Source organism: Mobula birostris, chromosome 6 (genome assembly GCF_030028105.1).
Source record: "Mobula birostris isolate sMobBir1 chromosome 6, sMobBir1.hap1, whole genome shotgun sequence".
Taxonomy (NCBI): Eukaryota; Metazoa; Chordata; class Chondrichthyes; order Myliobatiformes; family Myliobatidae; genus Mobula; species Mobula birostris.
The window spans coordinates 8,878,563-8,906,116 of NC_092375.1; the positions used below are offsets into that span (position 1 = coordinate 8,878,563).

At 43.1% G+C, this 27,554-nt stretch overlaps 2 protein-coding genes across 9 annotated transcripts in view; both read right to left on the reverse strand.

The window, feature by feature from the left end:
- The window catches only part of usp25 (ubiquitin specific peptidase 25), a 551,935-nt gene that overhangs the window by 261,990 nt on the left and 262,391 nt on the right, over positions 1–27,554 (reverse strand). The window contains exon 1 of one of the 6 annotated variants that reach the window (XM_072259852.1): positions 7,414–7,589. The exons of 1 other annotated variant lie outside the window; for it this stretch is intronic. In XM_072259852.1, the coding sequence (XP_072115953.1) occupies positions 7,414–7,455 (42 nt within the window). In that variant the 5' untranslated portion in view covers positions 7,456–7,589. Of the gene's footprint in view, positions 1–7,413; positions 7,590–27,554 lie in introns of those variants that run through there. 4 more of the 6 variants (XM_072259853.1, XM_072259854.1, XM_072259855.1 and 1 more) reach the window with 4 other exon arrangements.
- LOC140198804 (arsenite methyltransferase) overlaps positions 17,494–27,554 on the reverse strand; it is a 70,898-nt gene continuing 60,837 nt past the window's right edge. For all 3 annotated transcript variants that reach the window (XM_072259850.1, XM_072259849.1, XM_072259848.1), the window contains exons 7-10: positions 27,239–27,370; positions 26,271–26,413; positions 20,357–20,482; positions 17,494–17,733 (exon numbers count right to left, since the gene is read on the reverse strand). In XM_072259850.1, coding sequence (XP_072115951.1) covers positions 17,599–17,733; positions 20,357–20,482; positions 26,271–26,413; positions 27,239–27,370 — 536 coding nt within the window. In that variant the 3' untranslated portion in view covers positions 17,494–17,598. The remainder of the gene's footprint in view (positions 17,734–20,356; positions 20,483–26,270; positions 26,414–27,238; positions 27,371–27,554) is intronic.

Consider the following 27,554-nt stretch of genomic DNA (forward strand, 5'->3'; position numbering starts at 1 on the left):
ACCCAGAGAAAGGCTACAATGACCATGAAGCCTTGCGCGGGCACCAGTGCGCGTGCGTGACTTGCGCATACGTGTACGTGCCGGTTTTTTTTTCTACAAATCGTTTTTGGCAATTCTGTTTGGGGGTGGGGGGTTAATCACGACCGGAATATAGGTGATAAGTGGCTAATACACTCAATTTCGTTTCTAAAAGGGTTTATCTAACGAATTTAATATTAAACACACAGCGCATATTTTCCTCTCATGAATATAGTGTTAAGTCAATTATCGGGGAGGACAGGGGAGCTTGAAGTAAGTGTTGAACGAACTTCCAGTAGAAGTGGCAGAAGCAGGTTCCATATTATCATTTAAAGAAAAATTGGATAGGTATACGGACAGGAAAGGAATGGAGGGTTATGGGCTGAGTGCAGGTCGGTGGGATGAGGTGAGTGTAGTGTTCGCCACTGACTAGAAGGGCCGAGATGGCCAGTTTCTGTGCTGTAATTGTTATATGGTTATAAAAGTCAATAGCATCATAACATTTTAAGTAACGTTTGGATATTAAACACACAGCACATATTTTCCCTGTATGAACATATAAAATCACTCCAACACACCACTATCGCTGAATCATTGGGAGCCCCTGGGCTTGTCTTCCTGCAACAACACGGTCCTATCGAGGGGTAATGGGAGACAGCAATACTCAAATGGAGTTCCTTATGTCCAGTCTATTCCGCAATTTAGTTTTCGTTGCATTCATTGCAGAAAACTCCGCTTCGCAGAAAAATGTTGGAAATGGAAGCAACGCCTTCAGTGTTTTCGTGGCTATCTCAGGAAATTTAGCCTTGACTTTGATCCAGAATGCTGGCAGAGATGTTATGTCAAACATACTTTTCAGCCCGCCATCATTTGCAAGCTCGAGGAGTTGATCTCCTTCCCGCGCTGACACGGATGACGCGCGGGTAATGACCTTGCGTGTGTAATAGCTCAACAGTGGGCGTGACAGGGAATGAGGAAAGGTGCAGCTGACTCATATCGCCAAATCGTATTGTTTCCTCACGGCCCGGTAGCACATGCTTTGCCAGCCTGGTGGTTGGGGACCGTCGCAATATGGCACTGAACTGCATGTGCATTTAGATTTCTTCCCTGCAAATCTTGGCGCTCTTAAGTGACTGACAAACATGGTGAAAGGTTTTACCAGGACATTACGGTCATGGAGAAATGGCATCAAGGCAACTGGAATCCATCAATGCTGGCTGATTACTGTTGGACACTTAAGCGAGAAGCCTCAGACACTGAGTACAAATGAAAATCATCAACAAAACATCTTTAGTGTAACTGTCTCAGGGACATGTTTCATTGAGATGTTTATTCTATGTTTTTGTCATAAATTCATGATTAATTTATTACCTTGAAATATTTAATGTAAGGTTTATTTAATGCAGAGTGCAATGGGTCACATGACCAGAGTCTGATAAAAGCATGACTGTGGTATTATGGGTCAGAACCAACATGGAAGCAGAAAAAGACACATGGCCCTAAAATAACCTTATTCTGCATGTGGTCCAAGAGGTGCACATGGTAATTGTGTTTCTTAATTTGTTTATATGTTGTTGAGGTGTCTTTATATGAACAGTGTGATACGTTTTAGTGATTTATTTGATTTCAGCACACTTCTGATGTGCTAAAGTATTTGGGCCTGTTTATTGGCGGACGCTAGCTTGAGAGACTTTAAAAGACTGAGGGATGTATGTTTCAAACTTTGTCCTTTATTTTCTTGTAGTTTTCACGGTGTCCACTGAAGAGAGAGAGAGAAATAAAAATAAATCTTCAAGGACATCTGTATGTTGTGTGGGCATTATTTCATTGGACCGGTGCAGTTACATTTAGCTTAGTTGGACTTAACTGCAAAGCAGCAGCACAATTACGTAATGAAACACATTATATTCACTAAAAGTTAGTGTTTCTCTGAAGTCCTACGTGATAAAAGTAGTCTGAAATTACATTTGTGTTCAGCTTCAAGCGGTCTATCACAAACAAAAAAAAAACCTGAGGAAGCAGGACTTCCGAAAAAATTTGTTGTCCTATGAAAAAAGAAAACAAAATTTGCTGGAAGCACTAAATGAGATGGGTAACATTTGTGGAAAAAGAATGCTTCAGGTCCACCATCAGAACTAAAAAGTGGGTTCTGACTGAAAGATTAGGAGTAGTTTTGGCTGGTTTGAATTTTGGAATATAATAATATAAAGGCAGTAATATGAGCCAGGGCAACATGGTAACATAGCACTTAGCATAACGCTTTACAGTGCCAGCGACACTGGTTCAATTTCTACTGCTGTCTATAAGGAGCTTTATACATTCTCCACGTGACCTCATGGGTTTCCTCTGGGTGCTCCAGTTTCCTCCAACATTCCAAAGACGTATGGTTAGGATTAGTAATTTGCACGCATGCTACACTGGCAACAGAAGCGTGGCGACACCTGTTGGCTGCCCCGGCACATCCTCGGACTGCGTTGGTTGTTGACGCACAAACAACGCATTTCACTGTATGTTTCAATCTAAGTGTGAAAAATAAAAGCTCATACTTAATCTTTCTGACTCAAAAACAAGGAATACTTCTGGCTGGTTTTTGAATTTTAGAATACTAGAGCATAATGACAGTAATATTAGAATTACCAGTCCAAGTCTTGCACCAATAATCCAGAACAGGGGTAGGGATCCATGGACAACAGGCTGGGAACCCCTGATCCAGAGAGAAATTCAAACTCTATCATGGCAGCAAAGGACTTTAAATTCAGTTGTTGAAACTGAAACAAATACATAACAAGATGGCCACGAAACAACCTAGATCATTAGCAAGGATGTAATGCTGGGCATAAGACATTGGTCACACCGTATTTGGAGCACTGTGAGAAGCTTCGGGCCCCCTATCTAAGAAAGGGGTTGCATGATAGCACAACGCTCTACAGTACAGGCAACCCTGGTTCACTTTCTTCCGCTGCCTGTAAGTAGTTTGTACGTTCTCCCTGTGACTGTGCTCCAGTTTCCTCCCGCAGTCCAAAGACCGACTGGGTGGTAGGTTAATTGGTTATCGTAATTGGTCACCTGATTAGGCTAAGATTAAACAGGGGTATTGCTGGGCAGCGTGGCTCGAAGGGCCAAAAGGGACTGTGTCTCAATAATTAAAATAAAAAGATGTGCTGGCATTGGAGATGGTCCAGAGAAAGTTCATGAGAAGCATTCCAGAATTAAAGGGTTAATGTAATGTTTCTTGGTTCTGGGTCTGTACTTGCTGATATTTAGAAGAATAAGGGGGTGGGGCATCTCACTGAAACCTACTCCCTTCCGATGGTGCTTCCATGTTCTTGGACCTAATTCTACCTCTCTTGGTTATTCCGTTACTGTCATTTAATATTTCTTTGAATGTTGTAAGGCCTAGATAGAGTGGATGTGGAGAGGATGTTTTCTATACTGAAAGAATACTGGACCACAGGGCACAGCCTCAGAAGAGAGGGATGTCCCTTCAAGGGATGAGATATTTCTTTAGCTGGAGGGTAATGAATCTATGGAATTCATTGCAACAGTTGGCTGTGGACGCCAAGTCATCAGGTATATTTAAAACGGAGGTTGATAGGCGCTAGATTAGTCAGAATATCCAAGGTTATGGGGAGAAGGTAGGAGAATGGGTTGTGAGGGATAATAGATCAGCCATGATGGAATAGTGGAGCAGGCTCAATAGGCCGTAGTCAGCATAGTTTCCTCAAGGGAAAATCTTGCCTGACAAATCTGCTGGAATTCTTTGAAGAAACAACAAACAGGATAGACAAACGATTTTGTGTACTTGGATTTTCAGAAGGCCTTTGACAATGTGCAGGTGTATACATGAAGATGCTTCACAAGCTACAAGCCCACAGTACTGCAAGAAAGATTCTAGCATTGATAAAGCAGTGGCTGATTGGCAGGAGGCAAAGAGTGGGAATACAGGCAGCCTTTTCTGGTTAACTGCCAGTGACCAGTGGTGTTCCCCTGATTCTTCTTACATTAATGTCAATGACTTGGATAATGGAATTAATGGCTTTGTTGCAGTTTGCAGACGATATGAAGATAAGTGAAGGGGCAGGTAGTTTTGAGGAAGTAGAAGTCAGGATTGAATAGCTTGTCATATGAAGTGTGTATTATGGCTCTGGGCCTGTATTCACTAGAATTCAGAGGAATGAGGGGTAACCTCATTGAGACCTATCGAATGGTGAAAGGCCTTGACAGAGTGGATATTTCCTATGGTGGGAGAGTCTAAGACAAGAGGACACAGTCTCAGAACAGAGGAGCATCCTATTAGAACAGAGATGAGGAGGAATTTTTTTTTAAGCCAGAGTGTGGTGAATCTTTGGAATTCTTTGCAACAGGCAGCTGTGGAGGCCAAGTCTTAACGTATATTTAAGGCAGAGGTTGATATATTCTTGATTAGTCAGGGCATGAAGGGATACAGGGAGAAGGCAGGTGATGGGGCTCAGAGGAAAGAAGGGTCAGCCATAACGTAATGGTGGAGCAGACTTGATCGGTCAAATAGTCTAATTCTGCTTCAATGTCTTATGGTGTTATTAATTTTATTCAGAGAAGGAAATCTACCACACTGATGCTGTCACTCTTACTGTGGGTGACTGAAATGCCTTTTGAAACGGCCTAGTTCGAGGGCAACTTGCAAAGAAAGCATTTAATTCTGGGCCGAGCCAGCAAATGCCCATTCTCAAAACTGAAGACAGGGGTTCCAGTAAGGCTGGCAAAATCTGTTATGAATAATCACAAGCTTATAAAAGCACCTTAAAATCTGAATTTCCCTGACTCTCTTCAAATCTAGGCCAACGTCACAGCAACAGGGAAATACGCCACAAAGCCTATTATATAACAGTGAGTGGAAAATAGATAATTCTACACAAAATGTGATAATATGCAGTGAAGATATAACTACAACCTGTTACACAACAGCCTAAGGATGTCTAGTGTGGGTCTCAGCCAAAACAATATTTTGTGCAGTCACTGTCACTAATAGCAAATTCCCTATTCCCCCCTCACCTATCACCTTCTTGCCTATACTCCTTCCCATCCCCCCACCTTCTTATTCTGGCTTCTACCCCTTTCCTTTCCCGTCCTGAAGGGTGTCAGCCCAAAACATCAACTATTCATTCTTCTCCATGGATGCTGCCTGACTTGCTGAGTCAGCATTGTGTGTGCGTTAAATGGGGCACCTCATTTGCACATAGCAAAATCCCACAGAGAGCAAGGTAAATAATCTATAAGTTTGGGAGAACAACCCTGAGGACAGCTCATTCTCCTGCAGACGGTTAAAACTCGGCCAGCTCCATCATGTGCCTTCCCACCACCGACGACATCTTCAAAAGGCAGTGTCTCATTTAGGACCACCCCCCCCCCCCATCACCCAGGACATGCCCTCTTCTCATTCTACCACGAGAGAGGAGGTACCTGAAGACAAACATTCACGGTTTCAGGAACAGTTTCTTCCCTTCCACCATCAGATTTCTGAACGGTCCATGAACACTACCTCACTCTTTCACTCTTCTCGAACTCCATATAATTTATAATAATATAGAATGGAGGCCACTGACACCAGGCAGACAATCTCTGAAAGGTATTAAGGCTGGGGTCATCTGTTTTGTAAAGACACTGTCCAGAAAGAGGAAATGGCAAACCACTTCTGAAGAAAAATTTGCCAAGAACAATCATGGTCACAGAAAGACCATGGATCACCCATGTCATACAACATGATACATAATGATGGCATATATAATATACATTCCTTATTGTAATTTATCACATATTTTATGCATTGCACTGTATTGCTGCTGCAGAACAGCAAATTTCAAGACGCACATCAGTGATAATAAACCTAATTCTGATATCCTGTGACTCTGAAACAGACAGAATTTTGCATGCCCACAAGAGGCAGGCAGAGCCTGAACTTCATGTCCTGTCTGAAAGATGGCAGCTCCAGACAGGAAGTAAACTATTACATCTTGTACAACATAAACGCAGCATTAAACGCAACTGCATCAGAGCTCAGATTTTTCCAGTTAAGTTCTAAATCATTTTTACCATGGAATTAAAAGTTCTGAATGATTTCGAGAAAACAAACGTAGTATGACAAATTCTACCCAAAGTACAAGGGCTTCAAGAAGGAATTTGGTACTGAGACAGACAACACACAAAAAGGCAGAGGGAGCTTTAGTAAAAGAGAAGCATCCTAATCAGTCTTTTTCTCCAGCACATCCCACCTTGCCCCCTTACCATTTCCTCAGCAACTCTTCCACACCTTTGCCTCATCTTCTCTCCAATCTCCTCCCTCGCTCATCTGCTCTCTCCCCTCCCTTTTCTAGCTTTCTCTCTCTCCCTTCCTCATGCTCCCTTCTTCCCCCTCACTTCCTACATTCTTTCCCTCCCATCTTTTCCCTTTTTCTCATCTCTCTTCCCTTCAGTCCCTTTCTCTTCCAACTCTATTCTCCTCTCCCTTCTGTTCCCCCCTTTTATTTCCCCCTCACTCATTTCCATCTTTTCCCCACACCCCCTACAACCTCCCTCCTCCCCATCTCCCCTCCTATCCCACCCACCCTCTCCCCTCCCCATCTTCCCCTATCCCACTCTCTGCCCTCCCTTCCCCATCTTCCCCTCCTACCCCACCCTGTCCTCCCTTCCCCCTCTCTCTTCCCCTCCTACCCCACCCTCTGTCCTCCCTTCCCCCTCTCTTCCCCTCCTATCCCACCCTGTCCTCCCTTCCCCCTCTCTTCCCCTCCTACCCCACCTTCTCCCTGTCTCCTCCCTCCCCATCCTCCCCACCTATCCCATCCTCTCCCCTCCCTCCATCTTCCCCTCCTATTCCATCCTCTCCCCTCCCTCCATCTTCCCCTATCTTCCTCTCCTATCCCGTCCTCTCCCCTTCCTCTCCTCTCTATCTTCCCCCTCCTATGCCCTCCCTCCCCTATCTTCCCCCTCCTATGCCATCCACTCCCTTCCCTCCCTATCTTCCCCTATCCCATCCTCTCCCCTCCCTCCCTCCTCTCCCTATCTCATCCTCTCCCCTCTCTCCCTCTTACCATCACACTCTACCTTCTTCTTCCCCAATCCTCCCCCATCCTTCTCTCTTCCCAACTCACTTTTCCGCACTCCACCCCTCTCTCTCCCCCCTCGCCTGCTTCCTCCTCCTCTCCTCTCCCACCTTCTCTCGGACGCGGAGAGAGATGCCGCGCTGGGCCCGAGGCCTCGGACTGGCGTTGTCGGGCCAGCGAGGTAAACAAGAGCCCGGGCCCCGCCCTCGCCCGCGGTTGCGGGAGCAGCGACCCCGGCGGGCGGCCTGTCTCTGTTGGGCAGACGTACGGGACAGCAGGGGACGGGTTGACGGACAGCGGGGCGGCCGCGGGGCTTTACCTTCTGCGAGTGTTGCTGCAGAACATTTTGTTCCACCGTCATGGCCGAAGCGAGAGGAGCGGAGGGAAGGGGGAGGGACGGAGGGAGGGGCTGGAGTGGAGGCGGTGGAGAGGAAGGTGAGGGTGTTGGCGGAATGGGAAGTGAGGGAGGTGCTGGCGGATAGGAGGTAGGGGAGGGAAACCGGGGGGTGCTGGAGAAGTAATGGAGGGGAGGGAGCAGTAAGGGAAGGAAATGAGGAAAAGGCTGTGAAGAGGTTGGCGAGGGAATAGAAGGTAGTGAAGGAGGAGGAAATTAAGGGAGGGAAGGCAAAATAGGGGATTTGTGGTGAGTGGAAGGGAATTAGGACGCAGGAAGGGAAGGAAATGAGAGAAATGCTGTGGAGAGAAATGAGGGTGGGGAAGGAAAGAAGGTAGTGGAGGAGGAGGAGGGAATTGAGGGAGGGGACATTGTACTTAACTATTTATTTACTGAGATGCAGTGGGGAATCAGCCCTTCGAGCTATGCTGCCCAGCGATCCGCCAATTTAACCTGACCCTAGACAATTTAAAATGACCAATTAACCTGCTAACTGGTTCGTCTTTGGACTGCGGGAGGAAACCAGAGCACCCGGAGAAAACTCACACATTCCATGGGAGAGCGTAGTTGGTGTCAGAATTGAACTCTGAACTTGGACATCCCAAGCTAACGGCTACGCTACTATTGCGCCCAAGGGGAGGGGAAAGGCCTTAGGAGAAGACTGGAAGGGAGAAGGGGTTGGGGCATGACAGAGGGGCTGCATGGCAGATGAAGGGAGGGCTGAGAGTTGAGGGAGGAGATAAGAGGTAATAAATGATAGGAAGTGACTGAGGGATGAAGAATAGTTTGGGGATAGGAATCCCTATTCCCTCTAAACTGAGTGGCCATGCATAGTCTTTGTTGCCACTCAGCTGAAATTGGCGGCTGGTGACTGTGGTGTTCTGTAGGGGTCTGTGTTGGGTCCCCTTTTCAACAAATATGTCAACAATTTGGATGACAGAGTTGACGACTTTGTGGTCAAGTTTGCAAATGATCTGAAGATAGGTAGAACAGGCAGGTAGTGTTGAAGAAGCAGGGAGGCTGCAGAAGGACTTAGACAGATTAGGAGAATTGGCAACAAGGTACCAGATAGTCATAGTCATACTTTATTGATCCCGAGGGAAATTGGTTTTCGTTACGGTTGTACCTTAAATAATTAAATAGTGATAAAACCATAAATAATTAAATAGTAATATGTAAATTATGCCAGGAAATAAGTCCAGGACTAGCCTATTGGCTCAGGGAGTCTGACCCTCCGAGGGAGGAGTTGTAAAGTTTGATGGCCACAGGCAGGAATGACTTCCTATGACGCACTGTGTTGCATCTCAGTGGAATGAGTCTCTGGCTGAATGTACTCCTGTGCCCAACCAGTACATTATGTAGTGGATGGGAGACATTGTCCAAGATGGCATGCAACTTGGACAGCATCCTCTTTTCAGACACCACTGTCAGAGAGTCCAGTTCCATCCCCACAACATCACTGGCCTTACGAATGAGTTTGTTGATTCTGTTGATGTCTGCTACCCTCAGCCTGCTGCCCCAGCACACAACAGCAAACATGATCGCACTGGCCACCATAGACTCGTAGAACATCCTCAGCATCGTCCGACAGATGTTAAAGGACCTCAGTCTCCTCAGGAAATAGAGACGGCTCTGAGCCTTCTTGTAGACAGCCTCAGTGTTCTTTGACCAGTCCAGTTTATTGTCAATTCGTATCCCCACGTATTTGTAATCCTCCACCATGAACACACTGACCCCCTGGATGGAAACAGGAGTCACCGGTGCCTTAGCCCTCCTCAGGTCTACAACCAGCTCCTTAGTCTTTTTCACATTAAGCTGCAGATAATTCTGCTCACACCATTTGACAAAAGTTTCCTACCATAGTCCTGTACTCAGCCTCATCTCCCTTGCAATATAATGTACAGAAATGTATGATCATGCATTTTGGTAGGAATAAAGGTGTAGACTATTTTCTAAATGGGGAGAAAATTCAGAAAACAGAGGTGCGGGGGGACTTTGGAGTCCTTGTGCCGGATTCCCTAAAGTTTAACTTGTAAGTGGAGTCGGTAGTAAGGAAAGGAAATGTAATGTTAGCATTCATTTCAAGAGGACTAGAATATAAAAGCAAGATGTTATGCTGAGGCTTTATAAAGGCATTGGTCAGACCACATTTGGAGTATAGTATTGGAGTACAGTTTTGGGCCCCTTATCTAAGAAATGGTCTGCAGGCATTGGAGAGGGTCCAGAGGTTGATCATGAGAGTGATCCCAGGAATGTAGGGGTTAATTACGAGGCGTGTTGATGGCTTTGGGCCTGTACTCACTAGAGTTTAGAAGAATGAAGGGGAGAATCTCATTGAGGCATTGAAACTAAAACTAAATATTATCTTCTTTTAACATATCCAATTGAAAGCCAACTTTTAAAAGATAGCTGTCAATTTTATATTCACGGAGATAAAACTGGTAAGCTACTGGCTAATCAATTGAAGCCATTTATAGCCAAGCAGCAAATTAAAGAAATACGTAAAATTAATGGGGACATGACAACTGACCACCTTGAAATTAATGACACTTTTAGGAATTTTATTCTAATTTGTATAGTTCTGACCGTTAATGATAATATTGCAATGAATAATTTTTCAGATCAATTAAATATTCCTAATCTTTCGTTAGATGATCGTAGGCAATTGGATCAACCCATTTCCCAGGAGGAAGTTGCTCAGGCTGTTCGAGAATAGCATTCTGGGAAATCCCCAGGACCCGATGGATTCTCTGGAGAGTTTTATTAGGCTTTTTCCTTCTTGCTTATACCACACTTATGTTCTACCCTTACAGATTCCTTTAAGGTAGGAAGATTATCACAGTCTTTTTACGAAGCTTCTATTTCGCTCATCCTCAAAAAGAGTAAGAATCCTACTGAATGTTCTTCGTATAGGCCTATCTCTTTACTCAATTTTGATACTAAAATTTTATCTAAAGTGTTGGCTCGCAGACTTGAAAATATTTTATATTCTATAGTTTCAGATGATCGGAAAGGATTTATTAAAAATCAATATTCCTATTTTAATATATGGTGTTTGTTAAATGTTATGTACTCTCCATCTAAAGAAATATCAGAATTTGTGATATCTTTGGGTGCAGAGAAAGCTTTTGACGGAGTTGAATGGAACTATCTATTTACATCCTTAGAAAAAGTTAATTTTGGACCTAATTTTATTCATTGGATTAAATTACTTTATTTATCTCCCTCCGCTTGGGTTCTTACTAATTTTCAGAATGCTAAACCCTTTAAACTCCAACGTGGAACTAGACAAGGTTGCCCTTTGAGCCCTCTACTTTTTGATTTGGTATTAGAACCCTTAGCAATTGCTTTTCGAGAGTCTAAAGAGATTACTGGTATTTTAACCACTGTGCTCCAAGCGAGGAACCCTGGAGCACATCCTCAGTGGCTGTGCAAGGGCACTTGGTGAGGGACGGTACAGGTGGAGGCATGATCAGGTCCTGAAGACCATCGCTGAAGCCGTCAGCGCAGGAGTTGAGTGGGCGAAGTGGTCCCGACCCTCCAAGCAGACCATTGCCTTTGTCAGAGCTGGGAAGCAGCCAATACCTGCCAAAAGAGCATCTGCAGGCATTCTGACCTCTGCAAGGGACTGGCAGCTGTTGGTGGACCTCGAAGGGCAGCTGAAGTTCCCCAACCATATCACAGCCACCACCCTGCAACCAGACATTGTCCTAGTGTCTGAGTCTACTAAGCAAGTGGTGCTGCTGGAGCTGACAGTTCCATGGGAAGATAGCTTGGAGGAGGCCTTTGAAAGGAAGCTCTCCAAGTACTCAGGACTGGTCAGCAACTGTCAGCAGGCTGGATGGAGAGCGAGGTGTCTCTCAGTGGAGGTTGGTTGTAGGGGATTTGTAGCCCGTTCTTTAGTTAGAGCCTTCAGCATTTTGGGCATCGAGGGAGAGAGGAAGAGGAGAGCCATCTGCAGTACCACCGATGCGGGAGAGAGGGCCTCAAGATGGCTGTGGCTCAAAAGAGGGGAGCCATGGAGTCATAAGTAGCTAGCCATCTGGACACAAGCTGGGGTCTGATCAGCCCCGGCTGGGTCACCTGGAGGAGGTTGTATGATGTTGAAAGACCTGAAAATATCCGATGATTCCAGGAACATCACTGAAGATGTGTCCAGAAGCATCAGTAGATGTATGTACAGAGAAGGAGAGATACTATTCATGAAGTGTCACTCTATGCTGATAACTTATTGCTTTTTATATCTAATGTTACAACCTCCTTACCACTTGTGTTCCGTTTACTGATTAATTTTAGTCAGTTCTCAGGATATAAATTAAATTTACAGAACAGTGAACTGTTTCCTTTAAAAAATTTAATACCAATTGATATTAACCTTCCTTTTAAAATTTTAAGAAAACAATTTACATATTAGGAGTAACAATTACTAAGAATTATAAAGATTTATTTAAGGAAAATATTTTAAGTTTATTGAATTAGGTTAAAAAAATATTTTCTAATTGGTCGCCTCTCACTTTATCACTGATTGGCCTAATCAATTCTATTAAAATAAATATCTTACGTAAATGTATATACCTTTTTCAAGCTGTGCCTGTTTTTATTCCTAAATTTTTTTTGACTCTTTGGATTCAATTCTTTCTTCCTATATATGGAAGAATAAAAAACCTCGTATAAATAAAGCTCACCTTCAAAAAACCAAACAGAACGGAGGATTTGCCTTACTCAATTTTAGGTTATATTATTGGGCAATTAATATATGTAATATTACATTCTGGATATATTACATTAACCATGAGAATTGCCCTACATGGGTTTCTTTGGAAGTCAACTCTGTTACAAAATTTTCCGTTATTTCTTTACTTGGATCCCTGCTTCCTTTATCTTTAAATAAACTAATTGACAATGTGGTGGTTAAACATTGAGGATTTGGTTACAGTGTAGAAAACATTTTGGTTTATTGAGATTCTCCCTTTCAAGTCCCATATTTTCTAATTGTTTTTTAAACCATCTTTAATTGATTTATCTTTTAAAGAATGGGATAGCTGGGTATTAAACGATTTCAGGAGTTGTTTGATGGAGGGAATCTCTATTCTTTTGTGCAACTTTCAACGATATTTAACCTTTCCAACACTCACTTTTTTGATACTTACAGATTAGAGGTTTTTAAAGATGTCAATTACTTACATTTCCTACAAGTCCAGATAAGAATAGATACAATTTTTAATCTAAAACCCTTTGATAACGGTTTAATATCTTACATTTATGGTCTACTGTTGGGACTGAAAAAGGCCTCTTTAGAGAAAATCAAAGGAGATTGGGAAAAGGATTTACAGATTTTCATATCTGAAGAGAGCTGGAAGATTATTTTAAAATTGATTAATTCTTCATCATTATGTGCTTGTCATTATTTATTACAATTCAAAGTGATACATAGAGTTCATATGTCCAAAGACAAGCTTTCCCGTTTCTACGCAGATATTCCCCTTTACTGTGATAGATGTACTAATGGAGTGGCCACACTAATTCATATGTTTTGGACATGTCTAAGCCTTGAAAAATTCTGGAAAGATGTATTTCAAACTTTTTCTGCACTTTTCAATGACAGCTTTAAGCCCAATCCTTTGACTGCCTTGTTTGGTATTTTTGAGGATAGTGCTACAAAATTGAAACCATCTAATTTGCGGGTATTGGCCTTTATGCCTCTTATGGCCAGGAGGACAATCTTGCTCAAGTGGAAGGAGGCCGCCCCACCCACTCATGTTCAATGGCTATCTGATGTTATGTTGTGCCTAGATCTAGAGAAGATTCATTGTTCGATTTCTGATTCGAAACATGATTTTCTAATGTTATGGGAACCCTTTCTGAATTATTTTCACAATCTTTGAACTGTTATTAAAGTATGGATCTGAGCAATTATTATAATAATATCATATGGTAAGGTATTTTTCTTCTTTTTTAAACCAACCAGCTCATTTTGGTAGTGGGGGTAGTTTTCTTTGATAAAATACAATAATTTAATTTTATTTCATTTCATAATTCAATCTTTTTTATACATGATTGATTTGGAATATGGGATACTGTGATCATATTACTGTGATTTAAATATACTGTAATTCATATTATTTACTTGTATCCTTATGAATTTTGTATATGTATTCATGTAATTTATATAATATCAATAAAAATATTGAAAAAGAGGCATAGATCAAGTGGACAGCCAGAGACTTTTACCCAAAGCAGAAATAGCTAATACTCGGGGCATAACTTTAAGGTGATTGGAGGAGCATATGGGGAGGAGATGTCAGGGGTAGGTTATTTACACAGAGAGTGGCAGCTGTGTAGAAAGTGTTACCGGGGTGGTGGTAGAGGCCGATACATTAGAACATTTAACAGACTCTTAGATGGGCACAAAGGTGTAGGAAAAATGGAAGGCTACGGGGCCGTGTAGGAAGGAAGGGTTGGATTAATCGTGGAGCAGGTTTATATAGATCAGCACACCATTGTGGGTCAAAGGTCCAATACTGTGACGTACTATCCTATGTTCCATGTTCTAAATCTTTCTCCCCTCTCAATTAAAACCAATGCTGTCTGGTTTTAGGCTCCCCTCCCCTGGGAAAAATACTATGCCCAGATGGGAATATGGAGCATTCAAACGGGAAAGTGTTGGAACTAGGGGATGGGGTAAGGAAGGGAGGCCTTGGATAAGGTGTTGGCTGGGGACTGCGGGAACTGAGGAATATGGTAGTTAAAGGGGTAGGGACAAATAGGAGAGGGGAATTGCTGAAAGGTGGGGCTGGAGGAGATTGGACTGGAATGGGGGGGAGTTGAAAGAATACATAGTCACTTGATGAGCAGGTGTTGGGAAGGACTACAGGAGGGAACTGAGGGATGGAGGTTGGAAGATAGTGAGGTGATGGAAAGAGAAGTGGCTGTGGTGTGAACTGGAGGGGAAGGAGGATGGGTAAGCGAAGCTAGAGGTTGGGAGTGAGGGATGGAGGAAGAGGGCAAGCTGAAGAATGAAGGACGGGCTAGAGGAGGTGCTGAGAAAGGGATAGACTGGTAGTGGAAAGAAGAAGAACAATCATAAGATACAATACAGTCATTTTTTTAGAAGGTTAAGGAGGTTCGATCACTGTAACAAACTTATACAGATGTGCTGTGAAAGGGTGCATCAGGGGTCTGGTACAGTGTCTTGAGTGTGCAGAAATGTGAAAAGATGTCACAAACACTCAGTGGCTACTTTACCCACTGTGGTCTTTTGCTGCTGTTCCCCATCCACTTCATGGTTCAACATGTTGCAGAGATGCGCTTCTGCACCCCACTGTTGTAACGTGTGGTTATTGAGTCACTGTCACCTTCTTGTCAGCTTGAACCAGTCCAGCCATTCTCCTCTAACCTCTCTCATTAGCAAGGCAGTTTAACCCACAGAACTGCTGCTCACTGAAAGTTTCTTGTTTTTTGCACCATTCTTGGTAAACTCTAGAGACAGTTGTGCATGAAAATCCCAGGATCAGCAGTTTCCTAGATAGTCAATCCACCTGACTGGCACCATCAATCATTCCAACAGTCAAAATCACTTCATGTTACAGTTACGGAGGAAGTGCAGTTTACGCAGGACAATAAGATTTCTTCCCCATTCTGATGTTTGATCTAAACAACAACCAAACCTTTTGACCATATCTGCATGCTTTTACACATTGAGTTACTGCCGCATGATGGCTGATTCGATATTTCAATTAACGGGGTGTGCAGGTGTACCTAATAAAGTGGCCACTGTATGTAGAACAGTACAGTATAACACATGCCTTTGACCCAAAATGTTGAGGCAGCCTCTTAACTTATTCTAAAATCAATCTAACCCTTCCCTCTTCTACACTCCGTGGCAGATGATAGGTGAATCCGGGTGAGAGGGGGTAGACAGTGTAAAACCAGAAAGACGAAGCTGATAGTGAAGGACAGGCCATAAGGGTGGGGAATGGGAAGGGAAAAGGAAAGGGGAAGGGGTAACGGTCTACAAGAAAAAGGGAAAACAGGTTGGGGAAGGAGGTCAGAAACATAGGGGAGTGGTTACCAGAAGTGAATCTGCAGTGATGCCTGGCTTTGTGTCTGTGATTCACTTTTGTGAACTTCAGTTCTGAACGCTATTTACTTACTTTTATTATTTGTGGGCACGTGGCCAAGTGGTTACGGCATTCGACTAGGGACCTGAAGGTCACGAGTTCGAGCCCCAGCCGAGACAGCGTGTTGTATCCTTGAGCAAGGCACTTAACCACACATTGCTCTGCGACGACACCAGTGCCAAGCTGTATCAGCCCTAGTGCCCTTCCCTTGGACATCATCGGTGTTGTGGAGAGGGGAGACTTGCAGCATGGGCAACTGCTGGTCTTCCATACAACCTTGCCCAGGCCTGCGCCCTAGAGAGTGAAGACTTTCCAGGTGCAGATCCATGGTCTCGCAAGACTAATGGATGCCTTTAATTTGCACAATTTGTTCTTTTTCTCTCTACACGTTGGGTGGTTGGTCTTTTGTTTTAATGGGTTCTATTGGGTTTCTTTGTTTTGTGGCTGCCTGTAAGGAGACAAGTCTCAAGGTTGTATAAAGTATACATACGTTGGTAACAAATGTACTTTGAACTTTGAAGTTAGAGAAATCAAAGCTGATGCCGTCAGGTTGGAGACTGCCAAAATGAAATACAAGGTGTTGCTCCACCAGTCTGCATCTGGTTGTGGGAAGTGGAATTAAATTGGATGACCACTGTGAGTTCTTGGCTATTTGGGAGAATAGAGAGAGACAAATATAGAAAAGTAAGTCTCTCTGTGTAAAAGATATCCCTCATCCCTTAATCTAAATTTATAGAAAGTATGTTTTGTATCCTATGGCCTTCAAATCCTTTCCAAAGTACAGTGTCTAGGACTGGATGTAATATCTGTGATGCAGCCAAAATCAATGTTCTCTAAAATTTCTTGTAGACTTCCTTCCTCTTGTATTTTTTCTCTATGTTATAGGATGTTATATACATTTTTAATCACTTTCCAAACTGTCCTGCCAATTTGAATGATAAATGCCCACTTACACTTGACCTGTGTGGTCCTGGAGCCTGAAACTAGTCTCCCCTCCATGGACTTTGTTTACACTTATTGCTGCCTCTGTAAAGCGGCCAACATAATCCAAAATCGCAAACACCCAAGGCATTCACCCTTCTCACCTGAAAGCACATACCACCTTCTCTCCTGCTATAAGATTATTAAATGGTCCCCCAGTATGTTAAGATGGACTCTTGACCTTTTCATGGCCTTACACTTTGCCTACCTGCACTGCACTTTCTCTCTTATTGTAACACCTTATTTTGCATTCTGTTATTGTTTTCCCTTCAATAAATTAATCTGTATGGACCGTATGCAAGACAAGATTTCACTGTACCTTGGTACATTCAAAGATTCAAGGTCTGTATACAGAATACAACTGAGATTTGTCCTCCCACAGACAGCCGCAAAACAAAGAAACACCATGGAACCTGTTTAAGAAAATATCAAACACCCAACAAGCGGGAAAAAAAAACAAATTGCGCAAACAGCAAAAAATGAGCAAACATCAAATAGAATATCAAACATAAAAACAGGAGTCAGTAGTATTCAGTTTAGTTCAGTTCAGCAGGCAGCATACAGAGCCATTCTCCGCTGAAACACCCCAGTCAGTATCAATCACCCTAATCAAACCGCTCAAAAACAGCAAAACAAAAGAGTAACCAGAATCCAGAAATAAATGCACCATGAACCTCAAAGTCTGCCAAAACGAGTCTATAGCCTCACCTATCAATCCTTGCAGCATGGAACCTAAGGCTCCTGCATTTTCCTCCAACCCCAGCTATGCAACATACATAAACCAATTCTGCAGTTTAATTTGTGTCCTTTGGTTCAAATTACAGATTCTAGAACTTTGTTCTTGAGTAATTTCACCATTCCAGTACTATTGAACAAAAGATAATGTTGACAGACACTTTAAAGGAAATAAGGCAAGGGCTTTTTTTTTCCCAATGGTGCTTTATTCAAAATTAATGAAAGTGGTTTGCAGGAATGACATGGCCCCTCAAACCAGGTGAAACCAAAATCTTTAACCTTCCACCATTGTATTTTTCTTTTCTTCTTCCTCCTGATTTTCGCACAGGGAACCCTTCTGTGCTTTGGAGCATTTCTGAATGGATGATCCCAGTTTGTCAGCCAGAAGGAAGGGATTCAGGTGGCAGTACTGGAGACAGAGAGAGAAGAGTTTTCTAGAATGGGTAAGCACCAAGTCCTGGTTTCAGTGAGAATATTTACTACTTATGTATTTAGATGTACAGCGAGGAACTGGTCCTTCTGGTCTACTATCTAGCAACCCGCCCTTTTAATACTAGCCTAATCAAGGACAATTGACAATGACCAAGTAACCTACTAGCCAGTACATCTTTGGACCGTGGGAGGTAACTGGAGCACCCGGAGGAAACTCACGCACACACGGGAAGGAACGTACAAACTTTTGGGATCTCATTTATATTATTAGCTAGCTTACCTTCATATTTCATCTTTTCTCTCTTTATTGCTTTGTTAGGTGCCTTCTACTGGCTGTTAAAAGCTTCCCAATCTTCTAACGTATATTATATACTCTCTCTTTTCCTTTTATACTGTCTTTGACTTCTTTTTTCAGCCATGGTCGCATCATCCTCCCTTTAGAATACTTCTTTATCTGTGGGATGCATCTATTCCGTGTCGTCTGAATTGCTCCTAGAAACTCTACCCATTGCTGTTTGACTGTCATCCCTGCTAGTACCCCCTTCCAATCAATTTTGACCAGCTCCTCTCGCAAGCCTCTCTAATTCCCTTTACTCCACCGTAATACTAATACATCTGACCTCAGCTTCTCCCTTTCAAATTGCAGGGTGAATTCTATCATATTATGATCACAGTCTCTGAACAGTTCCTTTACTTTCAGCTTCCTAGTGAGGGTCCAGGAATGAAAGGATTAATGTATGAGGAGTATTTGATGTCTTTGGGCCTGTACTCACTGTAGTTTAGAAGAATGGGGTAGGATTGCATTGACACCAACCAAATATTGTAAGGCCTAAATATAGTAAATGTGGAGAGGATGTTTCCCATAATGGGGGAGCCTAGGACCAGAGGGCACAGCCTCAGACTAGAAGGATGTCCCTTTAGAACAGAATTGAGGAGTAACTTCTTTAGCTAGAGGGTAGTGAATCCATGGATGTGGCTGTGGACAACTATATGTATTTAGAGTGGAGATTGATGGGTTCTTGAATAGTAAGGGCATTAAAGATCATGGGGAGAAGGCAAGAGAACGAGGCTGAGGGTGATAATAAATCAGCCATGATAGAATGGCAGGGCTAACTCGATGGGCCAAGTAGCCGAATTCTGCTCCTATGTTTAATGGCCCTATGGATTGTTTGTGCCTGCAACCTTTCAGGTAACATGCTCTAGACCTCTGTTACAACTTGGGTGACCTTTTGCCCCGGATTTCCCTTCTGTTTTCTCAGATCGTTGAAAGCCTGCTATAATACAGTGGGTAGCAAAGTATTTTCAATAAATAGCCAAGAGAAACTATATCTCACCAAAAAGTGATTATGAACGGATGAGCCATTAGATGGATTAAGGTCAATAGATTGTAAGATACTAAAGGAATCAGCGATCAATGCTTGGTATTATAGAATGTGAGATTAGTGCAGAAACGAGATACATAGAGCATTACAGCGCAGTACAGGCCTTCAGCACATAATGTTGTGTCCAGCTTACAACCTACTCCAAGATCAATCTAAACCTTCCTTCCTACGTAGCCCTCCATTTCTCTATCATCCTTATACCTATCTAAGTCTCTCTAATGTATCTACCTCTACTGCCACTCCTGCCAGTGCCTTTCAGGCACCCAACACTCTTCTGTGAAATAAAAACAAGCTTCCTCTGACATTCCTCCATACTTTTTTCCAATCATCTTGAATTTATCCCCTAATACTGAGTAAAAGATCGGCCACGAACTTATTTAAAACCAGAGAGGCAGAGGAATCCCAGGAAGGAAAGGGTTAACATATGATGGCTCTGAGTCTGTACTTGCTGGAGTTTAGGAGAATGGGGCGGGGGGATTTCATTGAAACCTTCCAGTAATTTCTCCCCTCTTCTCCTTTCTTTTTCCTTTCCCAGTCCCCCCCGCCGCTTCTCTTCTCCTCATCTGCCCATTATCTCCCTCTGATTCCCCTCCTCCTTCCTTTTCTTCCAGAGTGCACTGTCCTCTCCGATCAGATTCCTCCTTCTTCAGCTCTTTATCTCTTCCTCCTATCATCTCCCTGCTTCTCACTTCAACTCTCTCTCCCACCCACTCACATTCCCCTTCACTTGGTCACAGATATCTCCTCTTAGCTTGTTGTCCTTTCCTTCCTCCCAACTTCCTGTTCTGGCTTCTTTCCCCTTTGTTTCCAGTTCTGATGAAGTTTCTCAACCTAAAACAGCAACTGTTTATTTGCTTCCATAGATGCCGCCTGGCCTGCTGAGTTCTTCCAGCATTTTGTGTGTGTTGCTAACCTACCACCTTCTAGCTTGAACTCTTCCCATTCCCCCCCCCCACCATTTTATTCCGGTTTCTTCCCCCATCCCTTCCAGTCCTGATGAAGGGACTTGGCCCGAAGCGTCAACAGTTTTTTCTCCACCCCCATACATGCTAGCCGACCCGCTGAGTTCCTCCATCATTTGTGTGTTGATCACAGCACTGTGATGTTTGATAGCATTCAAATTTCACAACAGTGGGTGGTTTTACGTTCTTGAACCATTCCCCCTCTTTAGAACAGGTGGTAGGCACAAAGGTACTGGACCACGATGTTCCTATTCACCTGCTGGTACCCATCTTTCAAAGATTCCTTTTCTTCCTCAATGATTTGAATATCAAAGTGGGAGGCAAAGCGAGAGGTTTTCAGGACCATGGCCAGCTCTCCGTCAACCTCCACTGCTTTGTCCTTCTGCAAGAAACAAATGGGAGAGACAACTCAACACAAGGCTTATGAGTAAAAGAGTACATATTATAGCAGAGAGAATAGTGAGGAATAATAACTGGTAGATAGAGGTGTGGAATGTGTTAACATGGTAACAGGGAGCCATAGTAGAGACTTGGAACGTAGCAGTGACCCCCCCCCCCGGTAAAATCCACCATTGAGCAAATCTACACACAGCACTGTTGCAGGAGAGCGGTGTCCGTTATCCCAGACTCCCACCACCCAGGCCATGCTCTCTTCTCACTGCTATCAAGAAGATGATCCAGAAGCCTCAGGATTCACCCTATCAGGTTCTGGAACAATTATTACCCCCAACCATCAGGCTCTTGAACCAGAGTGGATAACTTCACTTGCTCCATCACTAAATTGTTCCCAGAACCTATGCATTTGCTTTCAAGGACTCTTAATCTCATGTTCTCAATGTTTATTGCTTAATTTTTTATATTATTTCTTTTGTTTCTTTTCTATTTGCAGTTTGTTGTCTTTTGTACACCGGTTGTTGTCTGCCCTGTTGTGTTTCATTAATTCTATTATGTTTCTTGGATTTACTGAGTATGCCTGCAAATAAATGAATCTCGGGCTTGTATATGGTGACATACATGTACTTTGATAATAAATTCACTTTGAATTTTGTGTAATAAATAACATCAACTACCTGGGACTGAATTGTAATTATGTCCACCATTTTAATAAACACACTAATTTATCTGCTACTTGCTATTCTGCTCTTGTTTCAGATTTGTGGAATCTATGGATTTTGGAGGGTATTTGGCATTTTCTGTAGGATTATTTGTTGGTTTATGATTGGGCTCTTAAAATAGTTGGCTCCTTGACTGACATCTGCTGTTAAATGAGCAGAAATTTCCTCTCACTGAACACCATCTTTAAATTGGTAAATTGCTTCATTATTGTCAGATGTACTGACGTACAGAGGAAATAAATTGGCATGCCATTGATAGAGCTCATTTCATATCAACAGTGCTTTGAAGAAAACAATAAGAGAATGCAGAATTAAGTGTTCAGATGGTGGCAAATCTGTGGAATTCATTGCCACATATGGTTGTGGAGTCCAAGTCATTGGGTATTTTTAAAGAGGAGGTTGATAGGTTCTTGACGAGTAGGGGTATCAAAGGTTACAGGAAGAAGGCAGGAGAATGGGTTAAGAGGGAAAATAAATCAGCCATGATGGAATGACAGAGAATCTTGATGGGCCAAATGGCCTAATTCTGCCCCTATGTCTTATGGGTCTCATCCAAATTTCAGTAACTTCATTAATGTTTTAACTTAACATGAATACTAGTGTGTGCCCATTGTGGTAATCCTGTAATAATCAGCTCAGGAACAGACCTTTTCACTGTGCACAACAGCACTCCACACTGCTGGACTCTGAGTGGGTTGCACTTCATATTTGACCCCTCAATATTATCCTTGTCATGATTTGCCAAAGCAGCTCAGTCCCGTTCAAAGATCAGCTTTATATGTGTCATGTGCATTGAAACATAGAGTGAAAAGCGTTGTTTGCATCAACAACCAACACAGTACGAGGATGTGAAGGAGGCAACCTGCAAGTGTCGCCAAGCTTCTCGGCCAACGTAGCCCACTCACAACTCACTAGCCTTGACCCTTATGTCTTTGGAACGTGGGAGGAAATCAGAGCACCCTGAAGGAATTCATGCGTTCGTGAGGAGAACATCCAAAGATCCTTACAGACCACAGAAGGAATTGAATCCTGATCTTCCAACTGCTGGCATTGTAAATGGTGAAGCTAACTACTACACTACCATACCCTGATTGTTAAGCTAATGCTATAGTGCGGTAATACTGTTAAGCAAATTAGAACTTAGAATGGTAGAGCACGGTACAGATATTTTGCCAGATGATGTTGTACCAACCTGTTAACCTACTCCAAAATCAATCAAACACACTCAGTGGCCATAATTTAATATAAACCTGTACACCTGCTCGTTAATGCAAATATCTAATCAGCCAGTCATGTGGCAGCAACTCAACGCATAAAAGCATGCAGGCATGGTCAAGAGGTTCAGTTGTTGCTCAGACCCAACATCAGAATGAGGGAGAAATATGGTGTTAGTGACTTTGACCATGGAGTGATTGTTGGTGCCAGACAGTGTGGTTTGAGTGTCTCAGAGACCACTAATCATGCAAACAGCGTCTAGAATGATAGGTCAGAGAAGAATAGCCAGACTGGTTCAAGCTAACAATTAATACAGTGGTGTGCAGAAGAGCATCTCTGAATGCACAACATGTCGAACCTTGAAGTGGATGGGCTACAGCAGCAGCAGATCACAAATATGAAACTGTGGATAATCATTTCATTCTGTAATCAAGACCTACTGCAGTTTTTAACTAATTAAGTCCTTCTATTACCAACATTCTGTTATTAAAACCTATTTTTACTGTAATCATGTTTTTGCGCGATCTTGTCAGCTGAGATTGTAAAAGCTGAACCAAATTTGCACCCAGGTAGATCAGCTTCGACTGGTCTCCCATTGTGCACCAGTTATCGTACCATTGAAGAGGCAAACATCACTGGTGATTGGCTATAGTGTAGTTGCAGGAAACCTTCTCTGATGATCTTCACTCTGTCGTGGTGGAGAGGCTTGTGAGGGACCGATACCACGAGAGTGATGCCATCTGAAATTCAGCTCCAGGTAGGGTCGCCCATGGCAATAGGTCAAGGGGGAGGTTCCACACAAAGAACAATCTAACCAAGACCACAACGATTAAGCTGTTAGAAGATCACAACAGCAGTGAAGGATCCCCAGCCATCTTGCATTACATGCCACTGGACCTGGATTCCAATCTGTCAAGGACCGTGGTGCCTGCCTCCCCACATAAAACAAAGTCATGTACTGGCATTCTCCATTAAGGAATAACCCCTTGTGAGAACATCATACTCAATTGGAGTGATTGGACTATGCCTGTGCCAAGTACAGTAACACCTAGATCAGGGGTTGCTGATCTGGGCTCCACAGACCCCTTGCTTAATGGTATTGATCCATACTGTAAAAAAGGTCGGGAAACCCTGATCTTGAGGATTTTATACCTGATTATCAGATTCTTTGCAAGGGCAGAAGATACAAAATCCTGAAAGCACATATCATCAGGCTCAAAGACAGCTTCAATCCTACTGTTAAGAGACTATTGAACAGTTCCCTAGTATAACAAGTTGGATTCTTGACCTCACAATCTGCCCTATTATAATCTTGTATCTAATTGTTTACCTGCACTGCACTTTGTAGCAGTTACACATCATTCTAATGAAGGGTTTCAGCCCGAAACATCAACAATTTATTCCTTTCCATAGATGCTGCCTGACCTGCTGAGCCCCTCCAGCATTTTGTGTGTGTTGCCCCAGGTTTCCAGCATCTGCAGAATCTACTTATTTTGCATTCTTATTGTTTTAACTTGTGGCACCTAAATGCCTGTCCTGGCACGCAAAGCCAGCTCCAGCGGGCCGGGCGGATGAAATCTACAGTGAGATCCAGCAGCCAGGAGGGTGGAACTGCAACGCTCCGTGGAGAGCGAAGGGCACAACAAGGCTCAGACGATGTCATGGTCATCCACTGCAACCAGGGAAGTCCCCAGCTTTTGACACTTACTAGTACCACTGGACTTGAACTTCCAAGGTCAAGAGAGTGGAACTGCCCCAGTGCAATGACATTTCCACTTTAAAAATTCTCTCACACAGGTTTCCTGTCATCATTGGATACAATGGACAACCACCACACCTCAGTGCACTGTGTAATGAATTGATCTGTATGAACAGTATGCAAGACAAGCTTTCAGGTATTTTGGTACATGAGACAATAAACCAATTCTAATTCCATTACCAGGATATTTGCTTCTTTTACCTCATCAATGGACTTTACCGATTCTTGGTAGTGGCATGGATCCTCCATTCTCAGCACGCTCTGATGAATGGGCCACTTTCTCCACTGGCAGCACAGCTCCTCTGCACGGCCGTACCAATGACAAAATGCACTTTGCTCCGACAGGAACTCCCAGACCCATGTGAGGTACAAAGCCCTTGAACCTAGGACCTCCACCTTGTTAATCCTTTCATTTGCACTATTTATTTAGTGTGCAATTTACATTTTACTGCTTTTTATACTACTGCTGATGCAAAACAATGAGATAATAAATTTGATTTTGATCTCAAAACATAAAAACTAGACAACAGTCAAGTTGCACCAACAGTCAGGTGCAACACACAAAATACTGGAGGAACTCAGCAGGTCAGGCAGCATCTATGGACATAATAGTCGACATTTTGGGCCGAGACCCTTCCTCCAGTGTTTTGAGTGTGTGTTGCTCAAGATATCCAGCATCCGCAGAATCTGGTGTTTTAAGAGTCAGGTGCCTTGGGCCAACCTGCCCATGACTGCCATCTGCTGGCCACAACCAGCACAGCAGTACAGGATTGCAGAAAAATGCACACACAAAAGCCGGAAGAGCCCACTGTGTCAGGCAGCATCTGTGGAGGGAAACCCAGAGTGTGTCACATTTCCCTCCGGAACAGAGGGATGTGGGAATACAGATCCATAATTCCTTAAAGGTTGTGTTACAGGTAGTTGGGGTCGTAAAGTTGAGCTTCATAGATCAAAGTACTGAGAGCAGAAGTTAGGATATTATGTTGAAGTTGTATAAGACATAGGTGAGGCATAATATAGAGTATTGTGTGTAGTTTTGATCGCCAACCTACAGAAAAGATGTAAATAAGATTAAAAAGTAAGGAGAAAATTTACAAGGATGTCGCTGGGACTGGAGGACCCGAGTTATAACGAAAGATTTATTAGGTTAGAACTTTATTCCCTAGAACATAGAAGATTGAGAAGAGATTTGATAGGGGTACACAAAGTTATGAAGGGCTGGGATAGGGTTGATGCAAGCAGGTATTTTCCCACTGAGGTTGAATGAGAATAGAACTGAAGATCATGGCTTAAGGGTGAAAGGTGAAATGTTTAAGGGGGACATGAGGGGAAACCTTTTCACTCAAGAGAGTGGTGAGAGTGTGGAACGAGCTAGCAGTGCAAGTGGTGGAAGCAGGGCCAACTTTAATGCTTCAGAAAAGTTTGGATAGGTACATGGATGGGAGGGGCATGGAGGGTTATGTTCCCAGTGCAGGTCGATGAGACTAGGCAGTTCAAATGGTTTGGCACAGACTGGATGGGCCAAAGGGCCTGTTTCTGTGCTGTAGTTTTCTATGACTCTGTGCTGAGTGTGATATATGTTTTGTGGATGCACCATTTTCCTAGAGGAGCATTGTTTCGCTTGGTTGTATATATGTACAATTTGACAACAATGAACTTGAACCTGAACTTGATAGAGATGTATAAGATGATAAGAGGAGTGGATAGCCAGAGACTTTTTCCCCCCAGGGTAAAAACACCTAATATGAGGGTAAATAAATTTAAGGTGATCGGAGGATTGAGGATTGTCAGAGCTAAGTTTTTTTAAACAGAGAGTGGTGAGTTAGTGGAACAACCTGCCGGGGTGCCGGGGTGCTGGAAGAGGCAGATACATTAGGGACATTTAGGAAACTCTTAGATAGGTACATGGTGATAGAAAAGTGGAAGGTTATGTGGGAGGGAAGGGTTAGAATGATCTCAGAGTAGATTAAGGAGTCGGTACAACATTGTGGACCAAAGGGCTGTTGCATTCCATTCTATGCACTATGTTCTCAATTATAACCCAAGTTTCTTTGGAGAGCCGAAGGCCTGAATTTTCTTACTTTGAAAACATGCGCTGAATCAAAATGCAGCTCTTGCTGGTGGTCAGTCACTGTCCCCTTGTACGTCACAAGAGATTTCCTCTCGCTCTTCACTGCAGGCAGTTTGAAAAAGCGGTAAGTTCCAGAGGCGTACTGCACATCTCCTGGGAAAAGTAATTACCAGAAGATCAATGTTAAAAATTCTAAATAAGTTTATTCTCAAAGTACATATATAGTATATATCCATATACAGGTCGACCTTCACTAATCCGACTACCTGTAATCCGGTTCCTTCGATAATCCAGCACTGATTATGTTTAATGTGATCCTTCTGTAATTTGGCATTTTCACTAATCCAGCACTCCTCAGGTCCCAATGGTGCTGGATTAGTGAAGGTCGACCTGTACTACCTTGAGATTTGTTTTCTTGCAGGCATTTACAGAAAACCAAAGAAATACAATAGACTCATTGAAAACAACTACACACAAAGACTGACAAACAACCGATGTGTAAAATAAGACAAAAGGCGCATAAATAAATAAATAAATAACTACTGAGAATGTAAGTTGTAGAATCCTTGAAAGTGTTTCTGTAGGTTGTGGAATTAGTTCAGAGTTGATGTGAGTGAAGTTATCCACCTTGGTTCAGGAATCTGCTGGCTGAGGGGTAATAACTGTTCCTGAACCTTCAGTGTCTAAGACAAAGTGGATAATATCCAGAGAACTGGGAGCTGGCTGAGTACGAATCATAAAGAGAAGTGGGAATGAGTTATAGAGAGTACTGTAATAGAGGTTTGAGAACGAGGGAGAGAGAAATAGTTGTAGAGAGCAATAGAGGATATGTGACAAATAATGGAATAAGATCCAGTGTGAGAACTTTGGGATTGAGTTCCAGAGGGCAATTTGGGATGGGAGGGGGAGTGGGAGTGGGAGAGGGAGAGCAGATGTCCTGAGATTAAAACAATGGAAAAAGAGTGAAATAACGTTTACCAGTCTGCTTGAGAATTTCTGCCTTCTGAATTTTGATGTGACTGGCAGTGACAAGATAGGGTGTACTGAATCCAACGGCCTTCACCAGGTTGATTAAGTCCTTCCAGTACAGGGCACCTGCCAGTCCCTCCCCTTCCACAAGAACACATAAAGAAAAAGTGATGCATTGGGTTAGAACCTATCACGTCACATCCACAACATCCTATGGCACTGACTGCTAATGAGATACCTCTCCACTCCAGTCACTGTGGTCACAGAGACACAGAATGGTGCAGCACCAAGTCAGGCCTTTCGGCCCAGCATATCTATGCTGTCC